Source organism: Limulus polyphemus, unplaced genomic scaffold, assembly GCF_000517525.1.
Source record: "Limulus polyphemus unplaced genomic scaffold, Limulus_polyphemus-2.1.2 Scaffold205, whole genome shotgun sequence".
Taxonomy (NCBI): Eukaryota; Metazoa; Arthropoda; class Merostomata; order Xiphosura; family Limulidae; genus Limulus; species Limulus polyphemus.
The window spans coordinates 475556-494500 of NW_013665815.1; the positions used below are offsets into that span (position 1 = coordinate 475556).

The 18945-nt window shown below is 30.9% G+C and overlaps 1 protein-coding gene and 1 long non-coding RNA gene across 2 annotated transcripts in view; both read right to left on the reverse strand.

Annotated features, from left to right (window-relative positions):
* LOC111085021 overlaps positions 1-3004 on the reverse strand; it is a 6560-nt gene extending 3556 nt beyond the window's left edge. Inside the window, exon 1 of the long non-coding RNA XR_002609879.1 lies at positions 2873-3004. This is a non-coding gene — a long non-coding RNA (uncharacterized LOC111085021). The remainder of the gene's footprint in view (positions 1-2872) is intronic.
* A 512-nt stretch (positions 3005-3516) lies between these two features.
* The window catches only part of LOC106478374 (lysine-specific demethylase 4A-like), an 88656-nt gene continuing 73227 nt past the window's right edge, over positions 3517-18945 (reverse strand). Inside the window, exons 18-19 of the mRNA XM_022381968.1 lie at positions 9565-9657; positions 3517-6783 (exon numbers count right to left, since the gene is read on the reverse strand). Coding sequence (XP_022237676.1) covers positions 6673-6783; positions 9565-9657 — 204 coding nt within the window. The 3' untranslated portion in view covers positions 3517-6672. The remainder of the gene's footprint in view (positions 6784-9564; positions 9658-18945) is intronic.

The following is an 18945-nucleotide window of genomic DNA, read 5'->3' on the forward strand; positions in this document are numbered from 1 at the left end:
CTTAAACTACTACTAATTAAGGTTAGTATATTGTACACTTAAATTTAATTACGTACGTGACGTAATACTAATATACTAATATTAATTTAATAAGTAATAGATTACATTATGACACACTAATATTATAACGTAAAAATATATTTAATTAGCTATACTTATGACCGGGTTCACTTTTATTTTTGATATAAGTTAGGTAACTTGCTCTGATCGGAAATTAATATTAATAACTTATACGAGGAATGAGTAGATACTATTATAAGAAATGGATTTTTGTCTCTACTATGAGCAGTAAAGATACCATATACTTACCCTGTCCGTTACTAACACACACTACTTGCGGTGAATACTCTTGGGGCTGTTACCTATCTGGACTTGAATAAAAAAGTTTGGCTTCATGCTGAGAGGTTCGTCAGGTACATTATGTTTTTCGGTTTCGTATGAATCACTAAACAATTGATTTCTTCATCCTGTAATTTTACACACAGCCTTTGAGATTGGCGTAAGATCGGATATTTATGTTTCCTTCATAGTAAGGGGAAAAATATTGTATTTTTACGTTTCTTTCTTCTTCCTTTCAACAGTTACAATTGTTTGCCACATTTTCATTTCTGAGCTGATCTTCTTGAAACTTCGTGAGCATATACTTTAGTCCAATAACCCCCCCCCCTCAATCCTACTTAAGGGCGTCAAACGTAAAACATTACAAAAAGACACACTGGCCTGCAGTTCTATTTCTAACAACCCAAATAATTCTTGGCACAATGATATCTTGAGACAACCCTACACCCCCCCCCCAAAAAAAAAACTAAAACAAACAGATTTGAATTTGTGCCATTTTGTTGATTCTACTGGTGTCAAAGATAAAAAATATATCACAAAGTTAGGACTTCTGTATACCATTTCTATATATTTCGAACAATTTAGATCATACCTTGCACAACGATTCCTTACGACAGCCCCCACAGACAAATCTGGGATTCATGCTTTTCTTTCCATTTTACAGAAAATAAAGTTTCTGGCTTGCCATTCCTCTAAATCTCGATGAAACTTTGCACAAAGATACCTTGTAACAACTCCTAGAGATTGGAGCACGTATAGTTGGGATTTGTACCTATATCTGGCTTTTATAGGGGTAAAAGTTAAAAACAAATTCGTCGCGTATGTAATATGGAACTCTAAACTTAGTCACTCTCTGATTATGTAAATGTTACACAGGGTAGTTATTAATCATGTATTGATTCGCATGGTGTACAAAATTGTATATGCAGTGTCAAAAAACGGGTCTTATTTGCCTAAAAAATACAGATACGAGAAACTTCCTGTTTTTTAGTCAAGGTACTGAATAGTTAGGAAAAATATTTGTAACATTTGGCGAGAGAAGGGTTGAGTTGGAGGCTGAAACTAAATTCTATATGTATATACCGTAGAAAATCCTTTTTTTTTAAATTAGAAACAAAGTAAAAATCGGAGTCTCAAAAACCACTTGACCAACGACAGTCTTTGTTGAATAGATCGTAGTCATTAAAATTAATAAGTGTTGATGTCGTGTTCGTTTCGAGATGGAAATACTACTGAAAGTAGATTACGAACATATGCATCAATTACATAGAATTATTAAATGTATATTATAAATTAATAATCCTTATCTGAAAAACATCGGATTGAAATAATCAAATGTTATGGAAAGTTCTTCTATTGTTACAAGTGCACAAATATAAGATTCACACAATACAGAAGCAGCAATCAAATAAATAAGTAAAATACAATGTTTTTCTACACACACAATTAAAACATAGTCAACGGGTTCAATAATTGTTTTGTGTACCGAAAAAAACGCTGCATTTTAATTATTTTATCTTAACGAGCACACAAGTGGTTTGGTTTGGCTGTTACACAATGGGATATCTGTGCTGTGGCCATGACGGGTATCGAAACTCAATATAAACCATCAGAGTTATCGCTGAGCCACCTTGGGCAATACACAAGTGACAACCATTCATACTTATTAATGTATTAATTTTAACACTAATTCTGCATGAATATCCAAATATTAAGTAAAAATGCACTAAATTTCTTTCAAACATTACCTATTTTCTACCCTCCTTCGAGCCTATTACACCGATCGTAGACTTGACTATATTTGCCGATAACCTCCAGATTTTTTCAGCCTGATGTATTCTCATCCCTGAAATTACCTGTACATTTTAAATATTACGAATAAATGTATTTACGCTAAAAGTGGCCGTTCTATGTATCATAAAGCAACAATTTAGTAGGCTTCAATAAATATTTTTTCACTAAGAAGTCTCCAGTTGGTACTGTGTTAAGTATCTACCCCCTCTAAAGTACATATATATAGTTTATGCCCTTTTCCCCTACCTTGAATACCATTCTCTCTTGAAATCTACTGTATTCTGATGATCCTATCAAATAAAGATGATGGTAGTGTTGGCCTTTCTAGTTAATGTTGTAAAAATTTTACATACTAAATTTTGTAAATTCATTATTAATGAAAGGTTATCTTAGAACATGAAAAGTTGCTTCCCTTATATGTAATTGTAAAAAAAGTAAACTGAAAATTTGTATGTATCTCTCCATAGACCCAATGAACCTCCATACCAAATTTGGTGAAGATTCGCCAACAAGAGGCAAAGTTGTAGTAAAAAATTCAAAAACGCCCATAAAAACCACAAAACTAAAAATTTGTATGTATCTGCTGGTAGACCCAATTAACCTCCATACCAAATTTGATGAAGATTTATCCACGGGATGCGAGGTAGTGGTAAAAAATGCAAAAATACCAATAAAAACTGCAAAATGCAAATCTGAAAATTTGTATGTATCTCCCCATGAACCCAATGAACCTCCAAACCAAATTTGGTGAAGATCCATCTACAGGGTGCGAAGTAGTGATACAAAACGCCCATAAATACCCCAAAATGCAAAACTGAAAACTTGTATGTACCCCACATGGACCTAATGAGCCTCCATACCACTTTTAGTGAAGATCCATCCACTCCCTGCAAAGTAGTTACATTCACATACAACAGACAGTACTATTATATTTATATAGATTATGCACTGTTTGATTTTCGAAAAAAATGATTATTTCTGTTTATGATACTGCACACACTAATAACTTTCCTAAAATCATTTTCAAAAAGGGCTAATCGTCCAAAGTACAGATATTGGTTCTGTTTGGGTACAGTTATTAACAAGGTCAGTCCATTAGTATAAAGTCTGTGGTTTTAAAGAAATAAGCTAATCACAAAAACTTTGCACAGTTTATTGCTCCTAAGAAAACTGATGATCGACAACCAAGCTAAAACTTCTCATACATTTTTATATGCTGATTTAACTTTTGCTGACATCACTTAAATCTAATGGGTGTATAATTCTTTTTGTGAAACCAATTAATCAACGAAATAATTTATCAATGCACTCTTAAACAGCTTCAAGGTTACAATCCAACAAAAAACAAATTAACCACAAAATACAACACACATAGAACTCGTATTACAAACGTGTATATATTTTGAATTTTATTAGCAAGGAATTTAATATACAAACTTAGTTACCATAGCTTTAAATACCAATAAACATGGATGAGATCAGCTAAAAACTAACAAAATTATCCACAGTTTATAAGGATTTGTAACAGTGGAATAAAAAAAATGCAAGAAAGCCAAAACTACCATGATTCACAGCTACTGAAACTTAAAAGAAAATGACTATACACTTATTTTCAACACTGATGAAATCATGCAGATACAAAGTTCAATATACAGTAAGTGCAACGCTTGTCCTTTCCAGCTTTATCAAATGAAAAAAGAATTTCCAGAAAAGCAAATTACATTTTTATAAATCAAATAATAAAAACAATTCTATATTAAGTATAATGTTAGCTTTTTTGAATAAATTCTATTACTGCAAAAACAAATTAAATAAGTTCACATACAAAACAAAAAGACTGTGAGAAAACCCAACCCTAAACAAGGTGAAATGTTTAGAAATTACACTGTAATAAATGAAATCAATAACTCCCCATTGTGATGTTACATCTGCTGTTCCATCTATACCCAATTATAGCTCTTTTGATCCCAAATTTTCTTTCAAATAAAAACCCTTTTATCTGTAAATTTTGACATTTTAACAAAAGAATATATGTATATACACACACACACACACATTTCAGAACAAAAAGATTTGAAGAGAAAAGTTTAAGGTAGACTAACAGTTTCATATAATATTACATCACTGAAATTGTTTTTATCATTATGAAATACACAACTCAACTAAGTTTTGTTCTTTGCTATACGTTTCTATCAAAGTTAGGTAATTTCATAGAAACAAATAAACAAACATCAAATTTAAAAATTTCTATTTAATTTTAGAACAAGTTTTCTGATGTCACTGAATTAGTAAAGTATGTTAAACATAGATGTGAGTTGTACCTACAAGATAATGTGAAGTTTTCCCTTCTAATTAAAATTTCACAGCACCTTTTTATATGACAATACTCTGTAAAATGTGTATTCCCATGTGATCAAAGTTATATAAAAGTTACGGTATATCTTATTACTGCAAATAACCTAGAAAAAAAATGATTACACACATAGCATAATAACTTCTACCCTAAAAGTTGAAAAACTCTTCAATAAAAATTAGAATTAATAATAATTAATCTTAATAAAAAAAAAGTCTTAAGTCATCAGTAGGGTATCCTCACTGGTAGTAGTGTTTTCAGCTTTGATCCAATTTGAACATTCAACATTTGTTTAATTGTTTACAACTTTGTCTTTATACTCTTTAAAACAGGTAAACAAATCAGGTTTGATTTAAGTATATTTTCTTGGTGTTGATATTCAAAACTACTGGATATAAATTAAATTTATAGCATAAGAATCTATAGTACCTTATAATTGTATTTTATATGCAGTAGTGTGTTTCTGTGATTGCATGAATAAAGTTATTTATATTAATATGTTGACAGTAACTTCACAGATGTAACTTGGCTAAAGTGAATAACTTTATTATGTGCAAGGTGGAGAAGCTTACTAAGAACACGCAAAAGCACTTAAATATAATATTAGAAACAATGGTCTATATCATAAGGAAAAGATTATGGCTTCTTTGTATTTGTTCATAATGCATACTGATTTTGTGGTGACTTAAAAGTATTGATCACATTATAACTTAATGCTAATGTTTTGCGTTCCATGAATGTTCCTTTGATCATGTGATTTAGCACTTAAATATCTGAGCTATTATTCATAGTAATGTGTGTGCAAAACCTCAAGACTTGATAAACAAAGAGACGGACAAACGTAGAAGCACAATCACAAATGATATTAAGTTAACCAGTTCAAAAGAATATATATCTGAAAGAGTTCAGAGCTTTGGATGGATTCTTCCTTAAGATATTTTTTACAATTTATGAACGAACAAAGTTTAGACAAAAGGCTTGATATAATTTTCATTTTTGACAGCAGCTACCAAGTTTGACTGATTTCACGTAAATCCTAGAAATAATATCAGAAAATACCCTAGTTATTTCAAAAACAATAGTAACACATCACATTCATAGCTAGTAACAAGTGCAGCTATCCATTGGCAGAAACCAACACAAAATTGATAGTCAAACTTTGGTATTTTTACAATTTCTCTAGTTTCTTTTGAGAGTTATAAAAGGTAATATTCACACAACTTGCATAACTCAACAAAAAAAGAATGTAATGTTCTACACAACTTTCTAAAACAAGGTTTCTAACATTCTTAAGATTTTCTCTTTTTTCCATGGTGCATAAAACAACCATACATATTAAAAAACTTTGAAATAACACTTCACCATATGAGAAATACGTCTTGAATAGTAAAGAAAATGAAGTAATACAATGTATTAACAGTTAACCTTTACATTTCATACACTTTCATTAAAAAATATATAATTTTTCTTTTGGGTGTGTGTGTGTGAAAAAAAGAACAAAATAAAACAATAAAGATTGCCTCCCAAAAAGGATGGTCAAACTGGCTCTTAAATAGTATTAAATGCAAATATCAGTTTGCAGCTTTTCTCCATTTTAACTATTATTCTAATTCATAAAATATGTATTATTGAAAAACTGTAAATATAATTTCTTGAATACAAGTTAAAATCTTATGCAAGGTGAAACCAGCTGTCATGGCACTAGGTTTAAAGGGCTGAATTTTCTCACTTAATACACAAAAGATGGACAAATATACATATGTATTTAAGACTTCAATGAAGTATACATACAAAAACCAAAAAAGATGTACTGCTTAAATCATCTTGCTTTGCTTCTTATTTTGTAGTCAAACAAATGGTATTTTTTTGATGAGTGCAAGTGACCTCATTAACAGGTTTTAATGATTCGTCTCAAAACTAGTGAGAAATTTCTATGTTGAAAAACAAATGTCAAATTCCATGTGGAATGACAAGTCTGTATACAGTTTGATGAAGTCTACCATTGCTCAGTAACATAAAACAAACTGTACTCCAAAGAGTCAGAAATGTCAAGATGAAAGATGTGCAACAAAGAATGGTCAATCTTTTCTGACCATACTGTTAATTCACCTGAAAGTTAATAACACTTCCTCTTCTACTCTGATAAAAGTACAAGGATGATGGATTGTGATGAATGTTTTGACAAATCACAAAGGCAATATGTCATTTGACGAGTATTTGGAGTTGGCAATACGAACACGTTTTCCATTGACACCCTCTTCTTGGAACAAGTGATGTTGAGACTCTGTAGCAGTAGACTGTAAGAAGACATATGGTCATGAGAATCCTTCAATAACAAAAACCTAAAATTTTTCAGTTTGGAAAATTAACATTAAAATGTAATTACTAGTTATTTAGTTTTTTATAAATTTGCTTACAGAAATAAGACTTAATTTACACTAATAACATTTTGATATTTTTAATATTCCAAGTGTTGAAAAGTCCCCTAGTTATTCCCTCACACTTTTCTGAAATTCCTATTTCTAGTGCATCTCTAATTGTCTGGTGTCAATTGATGGGATACAGCAAGTCTCCCAAAAGTACTTCTGTATACTCAAGCCTGGTGAGAGTAAAGGTCAAATGATGTGATCCCTATACTGTGTGAAATCAGGGTACCATTTTGTATGTCCACCAAAGCTTATACCTGTCCATGTCATGCTTTTACTGACATGTGCATTACATTATGTTCTAGTATGAAAAAGGAGTTATATATGGTTTCACATGCTCTTCAGGTAAACAAGTATATAATGGTGAATGGAAACTCACCTCTAAAAAGAATACTGCTTCACATATTGTTGGTCTACTAGACATGTTTTTGGCATTACTGCAAGAAAGCTGTTTTGTGCCTTACTGTGAGTGGAAGGCACCTCACTGGTGCTTTGGTATATAGGATGGTATTATGAAGTTACACCTTAAAACATGTACCCAATTTGTAACAGCTTGCTGTGATTAGCTACCTTCTATTCTGTAAAAATTATTTAAAATGCTAAAGACAAGACTCTTGCTGTTAAAATTTGTGCTTAATTAATGTTGTCAATGACAAACTATCACAATATTGAAATCTATAAATTTCTGAAAAAATTATCTTCACTTAATAGGAAGTCCTGAAAAGAAATAAACCGATATCCTTTATGAAGACAATAACAATTAGACAAAGTAATTTCTAAATTTTAAGGTTGTTTTACTTTGTTTTTAAATCAAACTGAGCCCTACAACCTACAGAGTGAATTAATCTTAAATTTCATAATTAAAATTACAATTTGTTAAAGATGTGATAAAAACAAGAAAACATTTGCATAATTTTCACCACCTTAACCCTATTCAATGGATACAACTAAACCTCATGGGTCCCATGTAGTAAGATTACACAAGAGCTCTTGACTACTGTGGAGACTCTCAAAGAGGCAGGGGCTTGTGGATAGTAAGATAAGTAAGTAGTTACACTCGTAACCCTATTATGGACTCAGCAGTGCTTAAAGCACCTGTATATCTTTCCTGTGAAAATGCTTAACCAACTTGAATGAAACCTGATACAAACATTCAAAAATTTCTGATTTATGCAGAAACAATTCCTATAATTTCAATTAATATTCATGTAAGTATTAGAAATTTTGCCATTAAACAGTTTCAAAAATAATTGAACTTTTTTCCAAATCTCTTAGTTTTCCAGTTCTTCTATTACTGATCAGAAAGTTCCATTTTATATATATCCAATCAGTTTTTCACTTGATATTCATTAATATATTTCTTTTGATATTTTATTTAGCTACTTGAAGCAGTAGATTTTGTTGAGGATCATACAAACATTGTACGATTGATAAAGATTTACCAGTGAATAATACCCACTTTTCAAAACAAAAACACCACTACCTTTGTTAAGTCTCACAACTGGATATTTTGCCAACAATATTCTAAAAGATTAGTTTGTTTCCAACAAATAAGATGTTATTGTATTTCTGTGAATTGTTTGAATAAAAACATAACAGTACATTCAATAAAAATAGATGTGTTATCTGATGCCTTGTCATAGAGGAATATTTCTGTAGCTTTCAGACAAAAGATAAAAATTATCAAAAAATTAAAAAATAAATAAAAAAATTTAGGACTATAATTAATTCGAAACTATTTCAAAACTTGTTTTAAGGTTGCTTTGATTATCATGATCATGCCCAAGCTCACCATTTACTAAAATATTAATTTTCACAGAGCATTATTATAATTTAGATTACAGAACATTAAAGGTTAGGACCTTCTCCCTTTTCTGATGACTATTAACCTTAGGCTTTATTCCTTTTAAACATATATTAATTTTCACAGAGCATTATTATAATTTAGATTACAGAACATTAAAGGTTAGGACCTTCTCCCTTTTCTGATGACTATTAACCTTAGGCTTTATTCCTTTTAAAAGCAGAAAACTATTCAAAGTTCCTTAGGTTTCCTTAAACAGTAATATAAATGCAAGTTCCATCAATAAATTCACAGTTCAGCAAAGAGAAAGCATAAAAATATAAAATAAATGTCAATCTAACTGAAAAAGTCAAATCAGATTGGGAGAAATAAATATAACCACAAGATCCAGAAAAAAAAGAGCAATGTTTACAATTTAAACACCTAAAGACAAACAGAAATTATATTTTGAATATTGTTTGAATATTTATTTATGAAATAAATTAAATAAGAATTATATAATTATAAAATATGAATTCACAATATATTTGAGTAAACTACTGTAGAAATATGATTACAATTTTTACTGAAAATTTTGAAAATGGAGCTGCGTGTGTGTGCACTTGGAATGAGATAAACTTTAAGTCATATGACTAAGAACAGTCTTACAGAGATTTCTTAATAACACTGTTGAACTTAAAAACATTCATTGTTAAAGCTGAACTTGCATTATGCACATCTCACAGCTCATTACATTTAACACAGCTATTTTTACTAATTTTCACTGTTTTATTAATTACATTTTAAAAATATTTTTTATATCTAGTATTTTATTTATTTTCTAACTGACTTTAGTGAAAAACACATACCAGCTTAGACTTCACTGCCTTTGGGAGTTCCTCATCTTCAGTAAAGAAAGCTTCTCTTTTCAACCTGTTTTCCATACCATTCTCAAACTCCACCTGGAAGAGACAGCTTTAAGTTAGATCAACAAAAAATAAAAACTGCAAATACAAGTGACAACAAAAATTTAACATGTATAATTAACTTAAAAGTTCCAATGTCAAACGATTAATAACCTTCACCTTTTATTGAGATACAGATTTTTTATAAAGCAATTCATCATATGGAAAATTGTGTATTTTATATAGGTATGTACGTACACATGTGTGAGTGCGTTTTATTAGAACACTTCAGCAACTGTTGTCATTTTTATGAGCTTTTCACACACAAAAATCACTGATAATTGCAAATTACTATTAAAGGAAACCATTACAAAATTAGTATACTGATAACATTTAACTCTATGTACAACTGGGTCGAAGTCTGCATGTCATGACCTTTAACATGTTCCATTCAAAACTTAAACAACTTTATTATCAATACAGATAAATAAACATACCATGAAATGTAGTTTATAGTCCAATGTTTGATATTATCTAAGCTTTAACTTCTTTCAAAAACAAAATACTTAAAAAATTTCTAACTCAACATTTTTAGTGTCACTTTACGCATCCGAGATCCGAATTCTTCATTTCAGAATATTGAAACTTGTATACTAGCATGCTGGAGAAACACAAACTATGCATCACTACAATCATAAATTGAATATGGGAACCTCTTATCTTCTTTATTTACAGAGAAATCAATAAATATTTGAACCTCCTTCTCAATGTGAGGTTGTTTACTCACTAACTTTTACATAGCTAATGGACATGTTTATAGCCTATAGAAAGAGCAGATCCTCCTCTATACTAAACTTACAACCATACTTTTAAATTTTACAGAAATGTCATCATGTGATCATGCTTTTACTGCTCTAAATAGCTAACAGTTTTAACCTATCTACAGCTTACTTAGAAAGCCAGATAAATTATAGAAGTTTTGGGACATTCTATTTTAGTGACTGGTATATTTTTGTGTATTCTAAACGACATGTCTGAAAGGTAAAGGAATTTCTTTTGGACACCTAAATTGTGATATTCAACAAGGCTGTCCCTGAAGAAGAGGAAAATGTCAATATGCAAATAGCTTGAATAAACAGCGAGTACTAGAAATACTTGTTTTTTATGTATATTTTCTATTAGCTGGAGTACTCGTCCCCTAGACAGAAGTTATGTAAATTGAGGATTAATTAAAGGTTATCTTAGGACATGAAAAGTTGCTTCCCTTATATATAATTGTAAAAAAAACGCTCATCAAAAAGTGCAAAACACAAAATGTGAAACTGCAAATTTGCATGTATCTCTGCATGGACCCAATAAACCTTCATGCCAAATTTGGTGAAGATCCATTCACCAGGGGATGGAGTAGTGGTTAAAACTAAAAAAACCCACAAACAACAATTGAAAATCTGTATGTATCTCCTCATGGAACCAATGAGCTTCCATACCAAATTTGGTGAAGATCCATCTACAGGAGGCAAAGTAATGGTAAAAACTGCAAAACTGAAAATGTGCTCCCGCATGAAATTATTGAACCTCCATACCAATTTTGGTGAAGATCCATCCACACATACTGCAATATAGCTACATGGACATACAACAGACAGTACTATTATGTTTATATAGATTTACCAATATATGGTTTTAAACAATAGTAGCTAAAATGAAACGTTTATTGATTCTTAATATGAAAATCACTTTTCACTCAGACTGATTCAGTAAATGCTTTGGAAATTCACAAACAAAACATTTGAAATACTTTATTATAAAATCTGGTTTTCTGTGCAGAAAAAGACTTGTAATGTTTACTAAAAGCTTGACAAATTATGTGAAAATAAACCTAGTAAATTGAGGATCATAGCATTTATACTTTTATAGTTCCAAGATTGGTCATTTTGACTTCACTTTTACAGGGTTGAGTTTTTAATGCTAATGTTTAGTATGACCACCTTTGGCATCATTAATATCTTGGTGTTATTGTAGGACTGTAACTATGTATCTTCTTAAAGTTTCTGGTATAATTTCATTCCATTTTCTTGAAACTGTGTTCAGAGGCTTCTTTAGTGCAGATGGTACCTTTTGTCAAGCATGGAGTCCAGTATATCCAAGATTTCTTCTGAACTTTGTTGTGACCATTCCATTCACTAGATCTCCTAAGCTTTCTTTAGTTGCCAAATAAACTCAACATTTCTTTGATTTGTAAATGAGGTCATTATATTTTTCAAATATGAAAGTCTGGCCAATCAACATATTTCCATGGGGTATAGTGACAGACAAATTTTCTTTGGTATTTATACTGATCTATAATTCCATTAATTTTTTTCAAAGTGTCTCATACCATTAGTAGGTATTGTGCCACAACTCTTCACAGAAACTCCCTCCATGCACTTCTTCTGCAATCTCTCACCAACTCTCTGGCAAACATATAGACAGTTCACAATTACACCCATATATCAAAAGTGCCTTGTGCCACTTTTCCAAAAACCAGGATAGATGTTCCTATGCAAAAGCTAATCTCTTAGCTATATTCTATTCATGCTGTAAGGACTTTCTTGCTGCTACTCCTTCCTGAAGGCCACATTTCTGCAGCATTCTTTAGACTGTACTTTTTGAAACTTTATCAATTTGTGACTTTGTTAATGTCATCAGCAAGGTTTTTTTAAAGTTTTCCTTTGGTTTTTTAGGAATTGATTTTTAGATATCCAACATCTCCTTCACTGAGCTTTTTTCTCTGTCTTATCATACAGATCTGGTTTTCTTTTATCTTTTGAATGTGTACTTCAGAGTACTTGGTCAATGACCAAGGTATTATGCAATTCTTCTTAAACTCCAACTAGCATCATTTAAAGATCTGACAATGACTCTGGTAAAGGGTATTAATTCTGTTTTGGCATTTTAATGGCAACATTATACTCTATTAGCTGCACAGAAAGATGTTTTCTGAAAAAGAAAAAACAAACATCCCTACATGTATGTGCACGAAAAACTCAGTGAAAAAATTTTATATTTTAGTCAGTGATGTTTGGTACAGAAACTAAAGGCAATCATGTGTGATAATGTTGCACCACTTTGTAATTAAACAACTTAACTCTCTACACACGAGCTCGGTTAATTTGACCGACCATGTGACCTTTTTATACTCATATAAAGTCTTTAAAGATTTCATACTACTAACTTTTGATCACAAAATTTGGCAGTCTTTCAATAAATATTTTAAGCCTTTCACATGCAAAAAATCATATTTTTTAGTGAAGTATTTTTAATAAACTAAAAAAAAATTTTCCTTGAATATATCAAGTCTTTGTTCGGAATAGTCCATACACAAACTAATTTTCATGTTAAGATTAAAAATACTTTTCTTCATCTAAAAATTCATTTGTATAATCTCTAAAACTTCCTAAATACATTCCAAGTGTTTGTTTTTGGTAAAACTTTATATTTTATCTGTTAATTTCTCTACCCTAACCCTATACAAGGTTGGTAAATTTGACTGACCTTGTAACCACCAAAAATAAATAAAAATCAGAAAAAATCTAAATTATCCTCCTTTTCTTTCTAGAATGATTTCAAATGTAGTGTGAAACTACATTTACTTATCCTAAGTAGCTTTAAACTTGTAAAAATATACATCTATTTATAATTAAATTTTACTGTTTTATTGTCTTTTGAACCATGTCTAACTACTATTTGCACCACTATAAGTTGTAAGTCACTAGGAGAATGTGCAGCTCACATTACACTACAGAATTACATCACCCACAAGCTGCTCGCATGCATGCCTCATGAAATACTTTTATAATATTATAATTATTAATATTTATTTTACCTAATCTAACCTTAACTAACCTAAAGAGATTCCTATTTTTACATTTTAGTTACTTTTATAATAATAAATAAAGAATAAACATAAACATAAAAAAAAAAGAGATAAAGTATTTACTCGAGAATTCTTTTTTTTTCTGTTGACTATCAATGATAATTAACTCTACTTTTTTCACACTAATGGTAATAGTGCATTAAATAATTATTTAATTAAATGATACACCAAAGAACATAGACCAATAACATGCAAAAAACAGACAATTTCCCCTAACTCTCACAAGAGGCGTTACAAATTCATTCAAGCTAGTCATTATATTTCCCACAGGGACGGATCTTGTAATAACAGTGAAATTGACGATTATCTATTCAGAACACAACGTTATGCAATACATCATTTGATAGATAAAAACCTTGACTTTCTATTGGTTACAGGTAATATATAATTAAACGTAAGAGAGAACTATTAACAAATCCTGAGAGAGAGGATGTGACAGGTGGGTGTGGCAGGAAGAGTCTGATTTTCTATTTGATAGCTCTGTAACCAAATATTTATTCTGAAATACCTTTGAAGATACACATGGTCAGGAAATGGCTCACACAGCTTCACTGATGTGTTATTCTGAAATTCCCTAAAGGACACACGTGGTCAGGAAATGGCTCACACAGCTTTATTGATGCATTATTGTGAAATTCCCTTGAAGACACACATGGTCAGGAAATGGCTCATCTTGAAGTAATCTTCAGAGGTGTTAAACTTTCCTAGTCTTTGCATTAAGATTTTGTTCCAAAAGGGAAATTTAGTTCTTATGTCAGTTACACAGTATTTTACTGAAGCTTATAATTTTAAAACTAAGTTAAACCAAAATATGTTCAAGACTGACTGATATATCAAAGGTTCAACATCCCCAAAAAAAGTCACACCTTCTAGCACATCAGTTGAATATTACAATTCAGATATATATATTTTTTCTAACTAAATTATTGCTTTTGACTGCCACAGAACCATTACATTCTAGTATACAAGCCCACACTGGTTAATGACCAAGCAAGGAAATTAATAAAACCTTAAAATTGAGTAGACACATCCACACAAGTTAATGGCTACAAAATGACACTAACAATCTTATATAATTGCCTTTAATAAGTATATAAATTTACACATACTTTAACTATTAGTTGCAGTACATTCCCAAAATATAGCTGGGATCTGATAAAAATTTACATTCTTTAAAATTACAAATATTTTTTCTCCAAAATCAAATAAGTTTGTGCTGGATACAAACATAACACATTGTTGGGTTTTGGTAAAAAGTTTGCAAGAGTTTACAATAAAATATACACCATTCCATCAAGGGGGAAAATATTGTGTATGGAATCATTAAAAAAAAAAAGAGGAATACTCAAATTGTAATGTAACAGGATTTATAATGGGGAAAATGTGCTCTGATGTTGAATTCCATTTACCAGCATATTCTTTGCCAAGTTTACTAATCTGAAAATACTCAACACAATGGATACAGTCTTCTATCTTCCTATTCATGTTAATAAAAAACAATATCTTAAAATATAGCCCTTGTCACATTATTTAGATTTTTTCATTAATCTACTTTTAAAAATAATTACAAAATTTAAATGTCTGTGTGTGTGTGTGTGTGTGTGTGTGTACAGAGCCACGTTCAGCCACCAACATGAGTGGTAAAAATCAAAGAATCAAGTTTTTACCACTTGATATAGCATCACAATAAAATTTAAGTGTTACATTCATATTTATTCTACTGGTCTTCTAGAAGTAATTCATGATTTTGAAAGTTTTCCTAAACTGAAAATATATTTCCTATAGGTGCTTACTTCCACTCACATAAATAGCTATTCTCATTTAGTGCTGGCCTCTATTGTGTCTCTCGTGCAAATCATCATGCATCAACCCTCCACCAAAAAGAGTGCAACGCACCCTCATGATGCATTTGGCTCCATCTATTCAATTCTACCTAACTATCACCTCGAGTTTTGCCAGAAGATGGAAGCACCGGTTTTCGGTGGGGAGGGAAGTGTGAAAAGAGGTGAGTACCTATCAGAAATACATTTTCAGTGTAGGAAAATTATAACTTCCAATACGGTACATTACCCCTTCTCACATAAATAGCTAGAATCCCAGACTGAATAGGTGGAGGGACAAGTCCGAGGGAAAGAAAGAAGCAAGCATGCTTCAAAAGTGTCCGAAGAACACTCTCTAAGCTGAAACAGTTAGATTCTAAGACATATTCTTCCCCCATCGTAGAAAAATGTTGCATATATGGGCAGAAAACAGAGAAGCATATCATACCATCTTCACCTCAAGTACATGAGACCGGTGGGAATCTAGTACCCCCCAAGACTCATGAATGGGGCACATGTGAAAATGATAAATTAATATATCAATCCGGGAACCCGACATCTGATATCGAAAAGATGTCTACATAATATAAACCATCTCCCACGGGTATCCTTTACTGCACATGACACAAGGTTTTAGTGCTTTACATTCAAAATTTTATTAAACTACTTTTTGTTTATGTTATACCAATTAATATAGCACAAGATCTCAGCTAATAATCCACATGTTAATAGTATAAAAGTTTTATGTTCTTAATTCTGTAAGGCAATATTTAAACAAATCCTGAATTTCTCCTAATTTGACACATTTTCTCTCAGTATCTTCTCTTCACTATTTTATCCATCACCTCTTCAAAAAGTATGAAATTCAACATAAATTACTCACTGTGAAATTGTCATTGCTCAGACAAACCATAATTTTTATAGCCTTCAATTCTCACATAGCTTCACTGATGTGAAGATACACATGGTCAGGAAATGGCCAAGTGAATTTCACAATAATGTATCAACGAAGCTATGTAGGAAAATTTCTCAAATGTAGGATTGAGGAGGATATGTCAAAATTTTGAAACTGATTTCCTAGTTTTTGTGCTAATTTGTTCCAAAAGTAAAGTTTTGTTACGTCTCCGTTCGTTAATTAATTTTCCGTAAATTCGTTCCGACGAAACTTTAGCGACACAAGTCCTTTCTTAAATAAAACTGGTTTATTCTTTCCGAATATAACTTTACCGATACACTTAATTTCAACAGAACGTCTCACGTGCTCGTGCTCGACAATACTCTATTCAATTACACACTCTCTGACTGCAGTTCAATTACTCATTACCTCCTCACGTTGTGACCCTCTTAGATATACCAGACTACCCCCAATCTAGTAGTCTCCCGATAATTCACGAAGGTTCAAGAAGGACGTGGTGTGATACTAGTCACGTGACCTCGCTGACGCAACAGTTTTTTACATAAATTATGGGCTTTCTTTTCCTGCTAGTAAAAATCTTGTAACACTTCGTGAAATTTGGAATACTTCAAGTAATTTAATTATTCTCTTGTATGTCATTACCCAAGTTAGTTTCACTGGATGCAATTCATTAAAATTTTAAACTCAATCAGTTTAAAACTTGCTGTAGTTTGAGATTAATGTTAATAGATCTAGCCAGGGAATGTGTTGATGTGTGTGTTAAATATTTTCAGATCGGTGAATTTGGTAAAGAATGTGCTGCAAAATGGAATTCAATGTCGGAGGAGGAAAAGCAGCCATTCCTTGATGCTGCAATCAAAGATCGGGAAAGATACAGAAAAGAGGTACGGAAGAATTTAAAAACTAATAGTTTATCTTGTTTTGTGAATTTCCAGATGGGTCAAAGGTCATATCATTGTGTCTGTTGCATTCAAACTTTCAGTTTGGTATCAAATTGTAGATTATAATTCAAATTTTAGTATCAAAAGTAAATATAAATAAAACACAGTTAAACATCGATTTTTGTGTGTCACGTGGGACGATGAATGCAGCACTGGTTCAAATTAGATGTTTATGATGTCAAAATACAAAGTCTATAGTTTTGTATGAATTGGGAACTCATACTACCGATACTGACAAGCTAAGATATAAAATAAGAACCACCTATCTTTTCTATTTGTTAAGATATCGCTCGTACTGAATCAAACACAGTGGCCCCTCGCCCATTTCTTTCCATTTTTGGAAACACTCCCTTATATATATATATATATACTTCTATATATGACAATAACAATCCAAAGCTCAGAATGTCCCCCTAGTGGTTTTATCATCCATTTTGACGTGTTGTTGTATTAATCTCGTTCTTATCACGCAAGATTTCAAACGATAAGTTTTTAGTGAGCTCGAAATTTCATATTTTTTTTGACCCAAGTATGGCTTAGTTACTAAGCTTGATAAATTATAGTGGAATTCTATGGTATTGATATAGTAGTTTATGATTTTTTTTTGGTTATTTAAAATATATAAATGAAAATTTGTAAATGCTTAGCAACCTACGTCAAGCAACAGCCGAGTACAAATGTCCTAACTAGGAGAGATAATTGTTTGCTTTACTTCTTTATTTACAGTTCTATGTTTTAAGAAAAATAAGTTTAAGAACTTGTTTGTAAATAGCAATAATCTATATACATATATATAATGTATAATAATTGAAATGTGACTGTATTTTGCAAAATACTAGTCCACTAAAACACAGCCAAGACAGGTCACTTTGTAAAGACTAACGGTCAATTTTATATTACTGCATACAGTATAATTGCATCATTGTAACTTAATGTTAGCCAGTGATGGTTGAAAAGTCAATATAATAAAAATAAACATATATATATAAATTTATAATGTTATGAGATTTAAGCTATTCAGACTAAACATTTGTGTTTTCATGTTATAATTTGTATTTGTAGTCATTCTAGAACAAAAAAGTATAATTTAAATTTATTTCCAATTTTTTGTATGAAGGTTGCAAGGCCAGTCAAATTGACAGACCTCATAGAGTTAGGGTAGAGAAAATAACAGAAAAAATGTAAAGTTTTACTAAAAACAATTTTTGAAATGTATTTAGGAAGTTTTAGAGATTACAAAAATAATATTTGAGATTTTTGGGACAAACAATGGTTTTTTAGTTATAACATGAAAATCACTTTGCAATTTGACTGGTAACGAAACAGACTCCATATTTTCACAAACAATCTACAATAAAAGTACTTCATTAAAAAATCTGTTGTTTTTTTATGTCTACCAAATTTTGTGAAGTTAGATTTACTGCATTAAAAGTTATAGTACAAATACTTAACTCGTGTATATTATACCGAGCCCATTGCAAAAGGGTTAATTATGTAATAAAATATTTTTACTTGTATTTCCTAATAGTATAAATATATATTATATAGTTGTTGAGCTTAGGATTCTTCAACAGTAGGTGTCTGTGACTTGTTCGCGACAAATCCAACGACGAATAAACAGCACACACTTTACTTGTTTTCAGATAATATATATATTCGGAACAAGTTAAATACATACAATGAAGTGTTCACACTATAGAGAATATAAGCATATCGTAAACGTTATATCAGTATATGTATAGTTCTCCTCTT